This window comes from Macrosteles quadrilineatus, unplaced genomic scaffold (genome assembly GCF_028750875.1).
Source record: "Macrosteles quadrilineatus isolate MER2022 unplaced genomic scaffold, UCM_ALF_1.0 Scaffold_1__1_contigs__length_201487025, whole genome shotgun sequence".
NCBI classification, from domain to species: domain Eukaryota; kingdom Metazoa; phylum Arthropoda; class Insecta; order Hemiptera; family Cicadellidae; genus Macrosteles; species Macrosteles quadrilineatus.
This window is the reverse complement of record NW_026542594.1, coordinates 147,963,958-147,981,474: the sequence shown is the minus strand read 5'-3', so window position 1 is coordinate 147,981,474 and position 17,517 is coordinate 147,963,958. Positions and strand designations below refer to the sequence as shown.

Sequence of the window (17,517 nt, the reverse complement as noted above, 5' to 3'; positions counted from 1 at the left end):
TTCAAAGTAAATGTTTTCGACGAAATTTTGTTACATAGTGCATAGTGTTCAGAGTGCATGTATGTATGATTGTTGTCTGGTGGGCAGTGGCGCGGAGTGTAGTTGTATGGTTGTAGTATCAATGCGGCTGTGGACGTCCGTGACGACGATATGATCGTGTACTCTACTGGACACTAATTATATACATCTGTCAATTATTCTCAACTGCCCACTACAGTATCTCGGTATGTAACAGTATTGTGTTCTACATGCGCGTACACGGCTATCTATCGGAGTCACAAACTAATGTATCTTTAACAATTTAAACAACCTCTTTTAAGTTAGCAGAAGCGTTCCGAAGCGCACAGGTTCTCCAGAATATAATTGATGTTGGGATGATATTCTTTAAATATGTTTATTTTACATTTTAGTTGAGTTTACAGATGTGATTATTAATATGGGATCACCTTTCACATTGAAAATAACAATGAAATAATACCAATAAATTTGTAGTTACAGTACAACAAATACAACAATTTAACTAGGCTGGTGCAAAACACAATTTATTTGTGAAGTTAAACGGTCAAACAATTATTTGTAAACATGTGGGCTACAGTTATGAGCACACCCTTAAAATTCATTAAAAGGTCATAAAGTGAACTTTTAGTACAGTATCACACTGATGTTTTACATAGAGAAATGTTATAAAAATGAACACTACTAAAAATATATTTACCACGTTTATTTCTTTACTTTACTTATAGAATTAATACTTTCACATTTTAATTGACTTTTATATATTTTCCCATAACAAACAAAAATGTAATACTAGGAGTACAAAGATAAATAATAAAATTGCCAATAAGATGACACAAATACTTGCAAAAAAAATAATCTTACGCCAAGTATGTGGGGGTTTTCTAGCTCAACACAACGTATTAATACTGTAACAACAAAACGAGCCTTGCTATAAGGAATCTTTGATTATAAATTTCAAGTTAAAAGTTGGTGAAGAGTTTTTATTTGTTTAGATAATGTTTAACCATATATAAACAATAGTATAAAAAATGATCCTCCTTTATAGGCCTACGTTTCATTGGTATTTTTATGAAGCGTAATATTTAAAACGCCCTTACAAATTATTATCAATCTAGTGCAGTTTGATTTTTAATACTGAAAGTTATCTTTAGTTCCCAATTATAATATTTAGCCTACAAAAAATACTGTATTTACTTTTGTTAAAAAAAAATCCGAATGAAAATGTTATTAACTAATGCATTGCAAAATATTTTGACGACTGCAATTTAACGTGTATTTGTCATCATACTTATAATAGAGTGCACTGTAACCCTGCAACTTAGATTAGGGGATTGAAAATCGAAATCAAACGATCGAATTGACAAATCAATGCTAACTGATAACTGTTATAAGAGCACTTTGGTATACTGTATTTTAGAGTTAAATTATTCCTATGTAAGTTATACATTACATGATTATTATAAAAGGTGTAAAACAAGCTTTAAAGGACTGAAAATATTCACAGCTAATTAATGTAAAGCAGCCACTGGCAGAAACGACACGGTTTTCATTTTAATAAAGCTCAAATAACGAGCTGTAAGCCGTGGGACGCTGGGCCACTCAGCTTATCTGATATTCGTTAATTAATACAGGTCAATCATTGATAATTAATGGAAAACGTAATACATTCCAGTGATAAAACTCTGTATGATTACAAGTACGTGATCGGGACTGGTAATGGAAGCGAGCGAAAAACTGGTACTTGAAAGACAACATCAGGCGTGGCAAAAACCCACCTTCAGTGCAGTGCTTTATATCTGTTGTCTTTGACAACACTCTGATATTCTCTGTGATGTGATACAGCACGAGGAGTGTTTCACGGGGTTAATGTTTACTTCGACACATCCTCCGTGTCATATGCATGTAAAGCAAAGATCTGTAGCGAAATACCAACCTATTGGTTACCAAGTAGTACAATTGACGCTCTTGGAAAGATGCGGTACATTTACTGAACTTCTTTAAAGACCCTGGTTCAAAAAAACACTCCTGTGGGTAACATTGGGGGCTTGTAGACAAATCTATACATATTCAAGTCGATGAATATAACAGCTTCAAGCCGATTTTAGTCAGTTTTGGTTTGATCTGTTGAATGTTGATGGATGTTTTTAATCATAGATGACGTTGTATTTTTATGATCGCCTTATACAAGAATTAGTATTTTATTTTATTTTTTAGCGGTGGAAGGCAGGTTTAAGTTATATTGCACTTAGGTTTATTAGTTTGATAATTGTTTGTAGGGTCTGGAATAACCGTAATAACCGTATTCGTGTGAGTAAGCAGTCACACTCAGGGTCCGAGTATATCTGTTATCAATCCAAAAGGCGTTTATTTCATCCCAATTCAGATCCATTGAGATTTAGATACATTGATCACAATGAGTACGATACAGTTTACACGTCGTCATTTTCCCCATCGGGGAACCGATAGGGCCTACTTTACTGTAGGCAGTTAATAAACTGTGTGAACTATGTGGCCACGACTGACAACGCTTATGTTGATCGGAAGGGGTTTAAATGGTAAAAATGGTATTGCAAAATAATTAAATAAGCTAATGATTAACTTATACATTAGGATAGTTAATTCATTGATTAACCGCTAACGAAATGCTTTCTATGCACTCTAAGTAGTCTCATTGTTCAAGTATTATAGCTTAGTGATTTTATTTACTTTTACTTTATTTACATGCGGCTTGTTGTATATAAATACAATTGTGATAAATGGAAGTTATTTGTATCAGTGGTTATTATTATGGCATGGTCCATGTTAGATTCAAAGAGCCGGTCTACGTGGTAGTGACCTGCCTACCTGTAGGAAGTAGAGAAGCGGCAGCAGGAGCATGGACGCATGATGCTTCCGTCGGCAGAGCATGTTAATCCACGCATGGACACAACACCACACTACAGATACCGTACAACCAGAACACTACCGACACACACAACACATCTCCAACGAGAGCAACTGCCGGACTGAGCTCTTGAGCCGGCGCGGTGGTGGGGGGAGCCTACTGCGCATGCGTACAGTCGACCAATCACAGCGCTGTACCGACTAATTGTTGTCTTTCCCCAGAAAACTGTGTGCACCTCACCTTTGTGTAATAACGAGCAATACGCGGATAAAAAGAGCGCTTCTACACAAACTGCCTTTGAGAAGTAAATGACCACCGATAAACCATGGGAGCGTCAACTGGTTTCGTTTTGTTTTCGAGCGTTTTAATTAGGCTTACTGGTAATAAAATCCTAATGAAGGGCATTAAACGACTAAAAAGGGTTTCTTAAATTTTTACACCATGGCTGCTGAACATAACCGTAATTAATTGTTTGGGCTTCATTCTTTTAACTCGAACCACTACCGAAAGTTAGTTTATTAAAAATAAATGCAATAAACTTAATTTTTCTGTAGTCGTGTCATATATTATATAACAAAAAACTATATTTAAAATTATTGCGATTTGTGGAATTTAAAAGATATATTATGCAAGTCAATATGTATGTTGAAAAAATCTAGATGTGTCAGGGTTAAAATATAAAATATAAAGGTGGGGGCTATATGAGTTATTGCATAATAATCATAAATACCCCCGCCGCAGCATTCGAATTTCCATTTGACGGAATTGATTTTCAATTAAATCTATTTAAATAGCATTAGGTTTAACGAGTACCTAGGTTTGCTGCTACAAGGAAAATGTTAAAGTATGGTTTTTAGTAAAATATTATTAGCTTAGTATACAACAAATAAATTTGCTAAGTTTTTTTCAGAATATATCCATAAACAAGCAATTACAACATTTTACAATATTCTCCATAAGAATAACATGGGAATTTTAAATTTACAATTTTTTGAATTTTCTCCGTTACAAATAACCGTACAAAACACTTTGATATACTAAATTATTTGTTTTTTAAGCTCGTTAAAAAGTTCTAGAGACAAATTGGGAAATATCGATGAATATTATTAGCTTCTGAAGTATTTAAAACAGAAAATATCTTTTCACAATTAATTATTAATGTGAGGCTGTCTGACTAATAATGCTTGGAGGGCTATTTGTTAATTACTTGTACATATACAATGGTCTTCGTGTATACAACAATACTTAAAAATACAAATGATATAATTGACTTTTAATATATAAACATTTACTTGGCTGGTGTTTGTAATACAATGTCAAAAAGGTCAGGAGTAGGCCATTAAAAATCAACACTGTTTTATGGTAAATAGTTTGTACAATTTAAGACGACCAACAACACTCACTTAAATTTGTCCTTCGAAAATAGTCATCTCTAGTAGTATAAAACATTAAATTAAGTATTCTATACAAACAAATACAAAAATTAACATCAAAAGTTTAAGGACGAATTAATGCTTTAATAGACATTTTCATTTTGTTTCTCATATTGAATATAGTTCGTAATATAAATTTGATGTCGTCTGAAATCTTAACTTTAATAGCTTCAGATTTTTCTAATGGGTTAATATGCATTTAATTTAAGCATTCGTTTGCTGAAAAATACACGAATAAAGTATAATATCATCCAGACTACAATTTCTTTATAGAAAATTGTAATTATAATTGTCGTTTTAGTCACCAAACTTGAATATAAAATTCACACTACATTTTTACTTTCTCCTCCTATACCATCTAATATATTATGGAAAAAGTATTGTTTTCGTCAAAATTTTCCCCTGAACATTTACTTGTTGTTATCACTGGAAAAGTGGAAAAAGGTTATGGAACATTTAAAAGTGGTTATCACAGTGATGTCAGTCCATTTATCTGTCTCTATGTATAGATGTGTACACGTACAGAGCTATCAGACCACACCTATAGTCCGATTTTGATGACATTTGGTAGGTAGGTACCTGATATCCGGTAGGCTGATATCCATGGTATCAGCCCGAACAATTTTTATTTTGATGGAAAATTAGTTAGTTATAGTCCTTTAAAATCTGAACAAAATTATACAACTCTCATCGCTTTAAAAACCACTGTTCAAAATTAATTGTAATTAATGTTACAATTGTGACTTTGACTCCACTAATTTGAGAGAACGGCTGGGCGTAGAACCCTGGTAGAGGTGTCCAAAGAAAGGTCTAGGTCTGTAAATGAGCCATCAAAAGAAAAACGAAGTAAATTCCCATAGGGCTCTGCCCCAGAAGCCTTTAAAAATCCCTTCCCAGATTTGTTTACATTATCATCATATGGATAATTTTTCATTATTTTTTAATGAAACAGCTGTTAATATTCAAATTTTATTTTAAACAACACATTATAGGGAGTTATTGAGTTTGTCAAAAAGAAGTATTTGAAATTTAATTTTCTGGTTCTAAAATTTATTTTGTTCTGCATCATGTCATGTTTTGCAATATTACGTTCAATTACGAAATCATTGGAAAATCTTAATATTACAATAACTCTTAAAATGATTTCTTATCGAATTATCTTATATCTATTGTAGGCCTACGGGTTGGGTTGGTGACTACCTTTTTGACCACTTTTGCCGACATTTTGTCATATTATTCAAGACAGATCATCATATGTTCATGAGATTATTTTCATACAAATGTTTTCAATTATTGGAAAAGATGTCGATTGTGTAATACAATAAAAAATAATACAAGAGCTAAGGGCACTACATAGAGCTTGTTGATGGGATCGGCCCATATGAGCCGTGTCCATATTTTGTTAAATTAATAATGGGTTACAGCAACGTGAGATTTGTGAAAATAACACTACACTTCGACTGTAAAACAAATTACTCTAAGAGTAATTACCATTTAAGCAGAGACTGTCATGACAGAAAGGTCGTGTTCCTTTTGAACTAGATATCCTCATCCTTTCCTAGATACGTTGATTAATAACAATGCAGCATGTAAACGTCACTATTTAAGTAACAATTTACAGTATTTCCTTTTTGGAAATGCAGCATTGCTTTGTCATTTGCATTATTTGTTGCCAATGAAGCCGCATGACCATATGAACGAGGTCCCTCATTTCAAGAATAAAAGCCAGCTTTACTAAAAGTATATTCCACTACACCTAACATTCCGAACATATATTATATCGAACACTTTATGTAATTGATAAGGCTGAGACAACTGACATCCGTATGTCATGGAATCAAAGCTATGCTAAAAAAAATATTATTGCTAACGAAGGAAAAATAAAACTTACACAGCTTTAGGGTGGGACTCCCTTTGAAGTAAGAACGTGTTTTCTCAACAAACAGATATACAATTAAGCACACAGATTTAATCTGCATAACTCTGATGAAATCCCAGAAGTGTGAACCACAAAATATCTACCAATACGATTTTAATACTTCAGTATTTAAGGATTCTTCCAAAAGCATTCTTTATGTTATATTCATCAAAAAGAAGATAAACCAGTTGACATAGGAACAATAACTCCTATGACGGACGGTATAAGAAATATGTTATTCATTGAATGATCAACCATATTTTGTAACTAACGTAATAGCCAATATTGTTTCTACAACTATTTATTACTGATTTAACCATCCTAAATGCTCACATTTTTTTAACAATTTCACTCTTTTTGTCGCAGTTAGAAGAATTGTCGTAAACCTTTGAAGCAACCGTCGATTCCGACGGGTTTCACCCAGTACTGTATATTGAATATTTCCCAATTAGAAAAGGATGTTTATCTGATAGAAAAATTGCGTAAAAATGTTAACGTATGGAAAAGTATAGTTTGTCAGAAGCATCATACGAACTGTCCAAAAAATTGCAACTTCTTAACCCCATGGTTTCCTTAAGCGGATTTACAAATCAGTGGTAACTTTCTTTTATTTTTTACAAAACCCTGGATCAATTAGTCTACCATAATCATAATGATATCGTGGCTACTTATATATATTAGTGTTACGAACATTATCCATCACGATTACATAAAAATACGTTTTTTCACTATTTGTTGGTATCAGAACCTGAAGTCGTCCCTGAGAAAAAGTACCTAAACGTAAGAAGATCAGCACCCAAACTAATATCAAGCCAATATTAAGTTAATATTCCTAATGTATTAGAAATTGAGTTGGAGACGCCTCCTAGGTTTGAGTGAAGAATGAGTGTAGCCTAACAATCACATGGTCACCGGTTCAATCATAAAAGAATTAAGTAAATGACTTTCTGATGGTTCAAAACTAGACCCAAATGTTCCTGATTATTGGGCTTTCAATAGATGATCCTGGTTGAGTAAACAACTGATATTAGTCAGTAACAAAAATTATTTACCCACGCAGATCATCTTACGTTCACCTTTCTTTCTTCATAAGGATAACACGGAAACTTTAAAAGCCACTGCTGGGGCAGAGCCCAAAGGAGTTTTTAACAGTTCTGACCTTTTATGACATCTACTTAATGAAACCCTTCTAATGAGCCATATACTAACAAAATCTGTAAATAATCCACGGAGGAGTTCTATGACGACAAAATTCGTGCTTGCCTATTTTGTATATAGATACCGTAAATATATAGATAACACCTTCATTATGCTAACCAGCAGACACGCATGAATAAATCACTTCAACATAACCCTCCAATGAGAAGAGCAAGTATCCAAAACCAGTCTAGTTGAGAAGTACTCCATTTCTATGAGAGGAGTATGGATATAATCCGACGCATTGCCGTTACACATTACAATAATGTCCGCCTCGCAATCGCAGTCATCAGTAGCAGTAGCGCAGGTACTCGCGAGTACGCAGCCGCTCTACGTGTTTGGCGACGCACGACATCCACCATTTGTCCAAGAGATTCCAAATCGGGCATTGGCGGACGTGATCGGCTCAAGTGACGCTAAAATTAGCGGCAATATGTCGTTGAGCAGGCGTGCGAGCATGCTGAGTAGATACGCGTTGTGATATCTTTGTATCTTTCACGCTTCAATGGTCTTTAAAGAGCTTGCTGGGGAAACCGATGTAACTTCTTTTTAAAATTTCATGTTTAGGTGAACAATGGAGCACATACGCGGAAGATAAGCTTTGAACTCTCTTTGTATCTTTCAAGCTTCAATGGTCTTTAAAGAGCTTGCTGGGGAACCCGTTGTAACTTCTTTTGAAAATTCCATGCTAAGGTGAATTATTATGGAGCACATACGGAGAAGATAAGCTTTGAACTATCTTTGTAGCTTTAAAGCTTCATAAAAATTTGCTACGAGTTTGAGATAATGTGGGTCTACTGGACAGAGTGAGGGCTCTGTAGCTTCCACGCTTGAGAAGTCTTCCTAGGAACTTGAGAGAATGCTGAACAGTTGATTAGAAAGATGTATTTATAGCTTTTTTGAGCTCTCACGCTATTATAATACAGTGTACTTTCCATACTTGAGACGACTTTCAATTAACTTGAGAACATGCTGAGCAGCTGGACAGAGAGAGAAAGGGCTTTGTGGATTTCAAGTTAAGAAGACTTTGAAACGGACGTGGAAGAATGCTAAGCAGCTTGATAGAGAAGAGGTCTTTGAGGCTTCCGAAGAATTTGCAATGAACTTGGGAGCATGGTGAGCAGTTGAAAAAAAGAAAGCTTCTGTAAATCACATTTCACATATCATATGAATTGGCAACGATAGATAGTAATGTTTGAGTTTCCGTATATTTCTTGACTATCGCAGGCCTGTTCTGATTTCCCGCTTTTAATTTTTGTAATATTACAGTTTTATTTTGTATACACAGAAAAGTTAAACCGCATAACACATGATTTTTCCAACAGTCACCCGACAAAATTGGCTTCCTTGTACTGTTTATAGTACAGAAAGCTGCTAATTGCAGCATATTTATACTTTGCCGTACGGTTTATACTTTGCCGTACGGTTTATACTTTGCCGTACGGTTTATACTTTGCCGCACATCAGGATTCCAACGAAACAACACAAAACAGCGTGGTTCTATTATGCACGTAATCCGTGTACGCTCGGAAATAGGTTGGCAACACTTAAAGATAATAATACTATGAGCAGCTGATTGACTATTATAACTACGATTTAACCTGTCATTTCGTGTTTATAGTTTCGGTATTTCTGAACTGCCTGGACTTTTCTTTTAAACGTTTTTTAAACATTCCTACGATCTTAATAAACAAAAAAATACATTTGAAGCATTTTTTTGGGCGCGGAAACCACTTTAAATTACAAAAACATACGGAACTATATTCTCAAAACGCGGAGCACATTTCTTGCCGAGGAAAAATAGCGGATTGATACGGACCGCGGGTACTATTTTCTCTAAGGGCACCATTTGTGTTGCCAGCTGAATCTAAAAACGTGTTGTATAGTGTTTGAAAGACTAATTGTTTATATGATTTATAGTGACTGTAGGAAAAATATAATGTGTAACACGAGTGAAAAAGGCCTTTGCTGCACTCGAGATCATTCCGCTCGTAAACATTGCTCTCGTGTGCAGCAAAGTGCCACTTTCACCACTAGTTACACAAATAACTATTCCCTCCTTTTAAACCTTCCTAAAAGATGTAACCTTACAACTTACTCGCTGTCTTAGTCTTTGTTGTATTTTAAATATTCAGGTAATAATTAATGATCACAGAACTGGCAATCCACCATCGATCACTATTATTACTATAGAGATCGATGTAATCTACCTGCTTCAAGCTATTAGTCACTATCATTGTCATTATAATTTTGTTCTGTGTGAATTATCAATCAATTATCAATTATTTAAGATGGGGACGCCACTATAAGCGTATTTTAACCCAAATATGAGTGAAGGATGAATGTGGAATGAGTCTTGTTAGTGACTAAGGCCGACATGTTCCTTAGACACAGCTGTTAATTAATAGCCCATACAGCTAATGACAACTAAGGGACCTACAGTTTATGCTGGCAAATATGACAGAGCGGACTCTATGGGGGCACGTGACTCTTGTGTTGCAATCGTGTGTTCGTGAGCCAAGGACAATGAGATCCTCCACAGAAAACACAATAATCGAGAAACATATCGGAGAATAGTCTCCCTAAATAATGGCATTGGTTCAGGCAAGACATCGTCTGAACATACAACGGCAGCCATACCTGGTTATAGTATAAGCATAGATAAAGGGAGTAGACATGTCTACTCCATTATCTATGGTTTAAGTAAAGGATAAATTACAACGTACATATTATACGATTTATGCCCTAACCCAGTCGCTGAACAATGAGCATCCAAGGTAACGGGTGATCTATTAGATTTTTAACTGTGGAGCAGAATGTAATCGATATTCCCCAAATTGGCACTTTGTCTTTGAAAAAAAATGCAATTAGTTTTTAATTGCATCTCTCATAAAGTGTTTTAACGGTCCATATGATTCCTAGCAAAGAGCCAAGAGCTAAGGTTTACCAACACAAACTGGGAGGTAATGTACATTTCCGTTTTACCAATTTCCCTCCGAAATTGGTTCTACATATAGTTTTCATATTCCAGGATCTCATACACTTTTTCGACTATTCTCCTTCGCGAGAATAGATTCTTGGTCTCAGGCTCTGACTAAAATTAACGGCCCTTAGTAGCACAGTTTAGTAAGATGAGTTTTATTGAAAAACAATAGTTATTCCTGGGAGTCTGGAGCAAAAAAATGAATATCATTCCATGAAATTTTAGGCATGTTGAAACTGGACATCTGTATATAAAGATTTGGCTAGGGTATGCTATATCAGCTAGATTGGGGCTATGTCTGCACCCTCATGTCAAGGCTTTACACACAAATGGAGAGATGGTGACCTAGAACTCTGCAATCTGCAGCAGCGTTGGTCATCGTTGGTCTCTGCAGCAGCACAGTTCGGCAGTCCGTAAACGTCGGCCTTTCCCTGCAGCAGCATAGTTCAGCAGTCCGTCAACATGTGCCTCTGCAGGAGCTTCAGTCCGTCAACGTGGGCCTCTGCAGCAACTTAGTTCGGCAGTCCGTCAATGCGTGGGCGTCTGCAGCAGCTTAGTTTGACAGTCCGTCAACATGGGCTTCTGCAGGAGCTTACTTCGGCAGTCCTTCAACGTGTGCCTCTGCAGAAGCTTAGTTCAACAGTCCGTCAACATTGTCGTCCGCAGCAGCTTAGTTTAACAGTCCGTCGACATGAGCTTCTGCAGGAGCTTCAGTCCGTCAACCTGGGCCTCTGCAGCAGCTTAGTTCGGCAGCCCGTCAATGTGGGTCTCTGCAGCAGCTTAGTTCGGCAGTCCGTCAACGTGGGCCTCTGCAGCAGCTTACTTTGGCAGTCCGTCAACGTGGGCCTCTGCAGCAGCTTACTTTGGCAGTCCGTCAACGTGGGCTTTTGCAGCAGTTGGACAGTCGGACACAAAGACATGGCAGCGTCTGGCAGTCACGATCACAGCGGACAGTTGCTGTGATTGCCGTTACGGTTTCCAATCCCATCCCATTGTTGTGCCGGCCGAAATAGAAATGTCTGGCTGCTTTTTGTTCTCCGACAATGCGTTTCGGATTATTACGTATCTCAAGTTCATCCCGAGGCCGGCTCCTGGCAGAGGAAAACCAAAGATTGACGAGAGGACAGTCTAATACCTGTAGAAAAGTAGTCAGTAAATGTCAGTCAAAAGGTCAATAACGTTTATGGATCGTGCTGACATGTAGTAAGGGTTTACAGATAAAAATTTAATCAAACAAATAATCGTATCCTGATAATTTAAAAGATGGGGCGAAAAGTTTACATTTTCTTAGTATTTATACTCTTGCCATACTCTTTATACTCTTTACCAAGAAGGTGTATCGTCGTACCACAGTGTTATAAAAGACAAAGCATTTAATGCGTCATATGTCATACATCATACTAAATGTTAAGAGGCAAACATTTTCCAATAAAATTATATTTATCTACCTAATGCTAAGTGACAGTTCACATTACCCTAATAGCTCCCCTACTTAATCATCTTATGCTAGAGCACTGAGCGAAATACAACCTGAACTGGTATTTATACACCTTTGTATGTAGGCCTACTTATGATTTTTAACTTTGTCAAACAGTAAATTAATACAACTAGATTCCAAAGAGATCCGTCATATTTGGTGGACAATTACAATTGTAATGTATGGTGTGTACAACAGTAGTCATATTTACTAACAGTTACAAGAAGTTACATCCAATGCTATTCAAGCGCTAGACTAGATTGTAAGCCGCGAGCCTGTACACATTCCTAGGCGGCCCGAGCATTGTGTGGCGGAGGCTGTAGGCCACCAATGTAATGCCGATTATTGAATCCCTATTAGCCGCGCGGCAGGTTCTATTATTTGGTAATCACCAGGATGAAGATGTCCTGGACATGACAGAGGAGAGATAAAACGCGCGTTATTTATGGTCAAATGTAAGTTAGCGAGTAATGCTAGACTCACGACGAACATCAGTTTGTTGAAGAAGAATTTGTGTTGGACTTTGAGCTTAGTTTAGATTCTGTATTGACTACAGTGACAGAAATGTCTTGGTGCTGAGTTTAAATTACAGGCATTAAGTTCTTGATCTCTTTGACGGCTTTTCCTAGACGATTGGCAATTCTGTAAACAGTGTAAGGTAAATTAGCTAAAAATTCTCTTCAACCGCTTTGAGATTGATAATATACTTCTATACTATGATAATACAATGTATTTATAACATCCAAACTTAAATATCTGTACTCGTAATCCAGTTAGTTAATAGGCCAACAGACTTGAAATATGCAATTATAAAGGTTAGGAAGTAAGCTACTTTTAACAGTTTTCAAACTTAAATACCAATGGCGTATGGACATGAACAAAAAGTGTTACTGTAACTATTGCGTTCTTCAAAATTCTAAAATGTATAGTTAACGAGAAAAGTAAGTCCTTTATCTTCAATAGTACTGTATTGGTTAATTTTTAACAATTTGAATAAAATAGCCACACTTAAAAATTTATTCAGCATTGAAAGGTTTGTCTTTAGTCAAGACTTGGAACCTGTTAGTAAAAAATGTTATTATTGTTTCTTTGGAAAGATTGCTCAGCCTTAATGTTGTCTGGACTGAATTTTTGTTGGGCCCCATACTCCGTGGTCCATATGCTTCTACCCCGCCTAGGTCCATGTGCTGGGTCACCTCTTGATCCTGGACCCTCAGCAGATGCTGTCCTCCCCTCCATAGCACGTGGCACACACCGAACTTCCCGGATACCCTCTGGCCTTCCGACTACCCAAAATGTGTCGCTGACGTTGAGATTTGACCTTAGAAACAGCAATGTTCAGCTGTTTCCATCTCTATGGATCGCGTAAAGGCATATTGTTTTGATTTATGTTTATGTAAAATTTTGGTTTCATTAAAGGAACCAGATTAACAGGGGCCTTATGGGTTGCCATGTTGGTGACGAAATAACAACGATAAATAAAGAGAAAATCTAAACAAATGGAAGACTGCTGCACAATCATCGTGTTTCATCTACCGCGTGGGATGAAAATAGAGAAGTCTGTTCATTACATTATTTTTGGTCGAGTTTTTGACCACTGAACGACCTTTAGAAAATAATTAATATCCACGTTTAATGTTACACAGCACAGTTGCCATATATCTTTTCAGCTGAAATAATACAGCATATAAGCAATCGTAAAAGGTAAACATCATTTTATTATGTCTGCAAAATTATTTTTATTTACCATTTTAATATGTAGTAGCCACATTGCTAAATTTTATAGAATCAGTGTAAACCAAAAAGTTCAACATTTAACTTTGAACGCTAAACGTAGGCGTTCTTTCAAATGAGGTACAGGGCATGGATATTAGAACATAAACGGTATGGATCATAAAAATAAACAAATTACATAACTGGCCGGAAAGTGAACAAGTTTTTATTGACATTCAAATTGGTCAAACGTCCAAACTAGCTGTTACGGTTATTAGTTTCGGACCATTGACGTCATTTGTTTAAAATGTTTGTGATACGTACTATAAATGTTCTAATATTCGTGGTTTTGGTTGATGATGATGTCTATACGAGTAAATTAAACACGTTCCCAAACACTTTTTATAGCTACACCTATACTATAACCACTTAAAAGACTGTAATATAATGTAAAAGGTATTACATCGATTTAGACCAGTCACACCGGTCATCAACCATCAACAGGTGTTTTGGACAGTGCCGTCATAAGATTCGTACAATAGCGCCAAAAAACAAAAAAAAAGTCTTAAAGTATATTATGAACTTCTCAAGATGGTAAGTGTGTCTGTTTGTAAAGCTCTTGTAGGCAACCCTTTAAACCACAGTGCATGTACAGAACCACCCGTGTATGTGTATAAGCGATATTCCCAGCATATAGTGTAGTGTGTAATGTCGGGTGATGTACGATCTACATAACACAGTGTACACGCAGATGCCTTCCTGAACTGCTGCAGACTCCTTACTGGGTTATTCCCACTCACATAGTGACAACTGGGTTACATCAGCGGATTGAACTGTCGCAGTCGTTGATTGAACCATGAACATCTACACACTACTGAACTGACAGTACGCTAACGTCTGAGTCAAACAGTTTACGTTTCATCTATGGCAACTATGTACATTCATTTTGAAACTAAATCGTGCTTACTGTCAATGTCTTGAGGTCATGGGTTCAAATACCACCAACGGCACCAATCACCAATGTATTTTATGTATGTGATAATGCCGCAACCCTTTAGGGCTAATAGGGCTAGCCTGAAGTAATGTGCAAAACAGTTCTGGGATAGACTCAGCTATGATGTGAAGGTGGGACATACAAAAAACTCCTAGCTCACAATGACTAGCGGGAAAAGTGCAATTCCAAAATTGATAATAAATATAAGGGGACACGATTTATTTCAACTTAGTGAAGTGATAATCAGCATAGTAAGCCATGAAGCGAAGGACGTATCAATGGAGTCTAAAGTAAATTGATAAAGATAAAGGTAAAAATAAAAACAATTACAAGTCCAACTACTTACAACCCTCTAAGTAATTTTCACGACAAATAAAATCAAACTTTGTTATGTTATTATTTTACTTGAATGCCTATGAATGCCTATCATAGGTTTCCTGACTTAATAATGAACTAATTCAACTTCATAGGGTTTAAAGGTCACGTCAGAGCCACCTCTGAAAAAAAAATAATTTAACTCATTAAAGTGACAGTCTGTTTATACATCCAGGAAACCTTAAACGTATATCTATGGAAAGTAAATGATGTATAAAATAAAAAAAAAAATAATGCAACAAATTAGCATTTAAGTTCGATCATTACACTTTGAGCTGACTACAACAAAGTATTTAAATAGTCTATTGAATTTCCAACGTTCTACGATAGAGTTATGCTTATAGATTTATCATCATTTACATAAATGATGATGAATTTCCAACGTTCTACGATAGAGTTATGCTTATATATTTATCATCATTTACATAAATGATGATGAATTTTCAACGTTCTACGATAGCGTTATGCTTACATATTTATCATCATTTATGTAAATGATGATGAATTTCCAACGTTCTACGATAGAGTTACATAAGCTTATAGATTTATCATTATTTACATAAATGATGATGAATTTCCAACGTTCTACGATAGAGTTATGCTTATATATTTATCATCATTTATGTAAATGATGATAAATCTATAAGCATAACTCTATCGTAGAACGTTGGAAATAAACAAAATAAACAAAATATTGTAATAAACTAAACTAGGAGAAATCTTATTGCCCAGCGTCACTTTGTAGCAAAACCTACATTTGCTATCTTAACTGTAAATCCGACCTGATATGTTATCGAAATGTTTCAATACAGTTACAGAAAATGTTAAATAGTTTCACCTCTACAGCCACGAGGCGAGGTGACGATTCTCAACATCTTCGTCCAACATATCAGGTCGGATTTACAGTTAAGATAGCAAATGTAAGTTTTGCGGTATAGTAACGCTGAGCAATAAGATTTCTCCTAGTTTAGTTTATTAAAATATTTTGTTGCCGGAGTAACAAGCCGGAACATCATTTTGAGTCGTCTATGGAGGAACAGCAGGTGAAAAAGCAGTCCTGGCACGTCGCCCGCCTCGCTCTGAGGATTCCATCCGGCCTCATTTCACATCTCTCATTATTTATAATACTCTCATAAACTGGTTCAGACCTCTTTAACTAACAGTTTTTTCAATCAACATATTTTCCTAGCAATGCATAGAATTTTTTATCTTAAGCTTTTTTCAACGCATTTTAAGAACTACTAACTAACAAGGGGTGGTGGTTTTCTGCCAGTAGGACCACTGGTCAAGGGAGTAAGTACTTATTCCCTCGTCTATAGTAGGACTGAGAAGTATATTTGACAATCTATATACGTAGACACCCCTTTACCAAGGTCGCGCCACTCATCCTACACTCATCTCCATTCATACTTGGCTTGAAATACTTACTTTGTATGGTCGGTGTTCAATTAAAAGTATTAAAAGTATTAATGTATTTTAAGGCTGCAGCCATTGTTTAAATGAAACGGAGTACAGTATTTGATATTACGTTACCGACAAAGCTCGCCGATGTGAGTTGTGAACTGCTGATTCTGTGGAACACCAAACTTTCCAATGAAGCTAAATTGAAAGGATAAATAACTGTATACTGTAGTAGCCTATATTTGGTTACTAGCTGTTGTACCCGTGCTTTGCAACAGGAAGAGGACACAACAAAATAGAAACATTTTAGTCTTTACATCTGTTCCTGTTGCATTTTTATAATATGTAGTTACACATCTGCCAACGCTTTTAGAAACAAAATTCAACTTTTATGGCCTTAACAGAAACGTTTAAGTTATGAATTTTGTATCTAGTAAGTAGTGAATACCACCATTTTGGTTTTTATTAATTTTAAATATTGTGTAGGCTGAAGAGAGAAAAACTGACCAAATCTTTGAATAAAACGTTCACATACATGATTTACCTTCATCTCCATTAACTACATACATTTTTCTTTATTTTGACATTTTAAATTTCAATTAAGTTAAAAATTACTAATTATAAAATTTAAATTAACATTTTTTTAAATATTACTCTTCTTCATATTAAATCACAAATCCTTCCATCTTCTTCACTCACAATAAATCATTAGCAAAACTATGTTAGCTGTTATAAACTTAAGAAATATTGTTGTGTCTTATCAATAGTCTTTTGAAATATATAAGAAACTATCTATACTATAAAAAATTTTAAACAAGTAATTTAGCATTAAATACAGCAGACAAAACTAATATGATTATCAAAGCATCAAGTACTAAAAAATGTAATAGCAAACACAGTATATGTTTCATTGCATCTCTGATTCTACTCTACAAAAATATCAACAAACAACTTAACATACAAACCAGTTCTTTTAATCCGTTCCATCGTCCATTGCCTTTACATTTTCAACTTACCATTGAGTAATCATAGTAACAGATATTTCATTGATTTTAGAAACAAACAAACACTGTGCACTGCTTAGTTTTATGATATTTTCCTTGGTTTAGTTTAATCAGTGGTGT

The 17,517-nt window shown here is 35.5% G+C and overlaps 1 protein-coding gene across 1 annotated transcript in view; it reads right to left on the bottom strand.

The window, feature by feature from the left end:
• The window catches only part of LOC128986945 (protein jagged-1b), a 119,658-nt gene extending 116,645 nt beyond the window's left edge, over positions 1-3,013 (bottom strand). The window contains exon 1 of the mRNA XM_054407568.1: positions 2,863-3,013. Coding sequence (XP_054263543.1) covers positions 2,863-2,925 — 63 coding nt within the window. The 5' untranslated portion in view covers positions 2,926-3,013. The remainder of the gene's footprint in view (positions 1-2,862) is intronic.
• Positions 3,014-17,517: the final 14,504 nt, after the last annotated feature.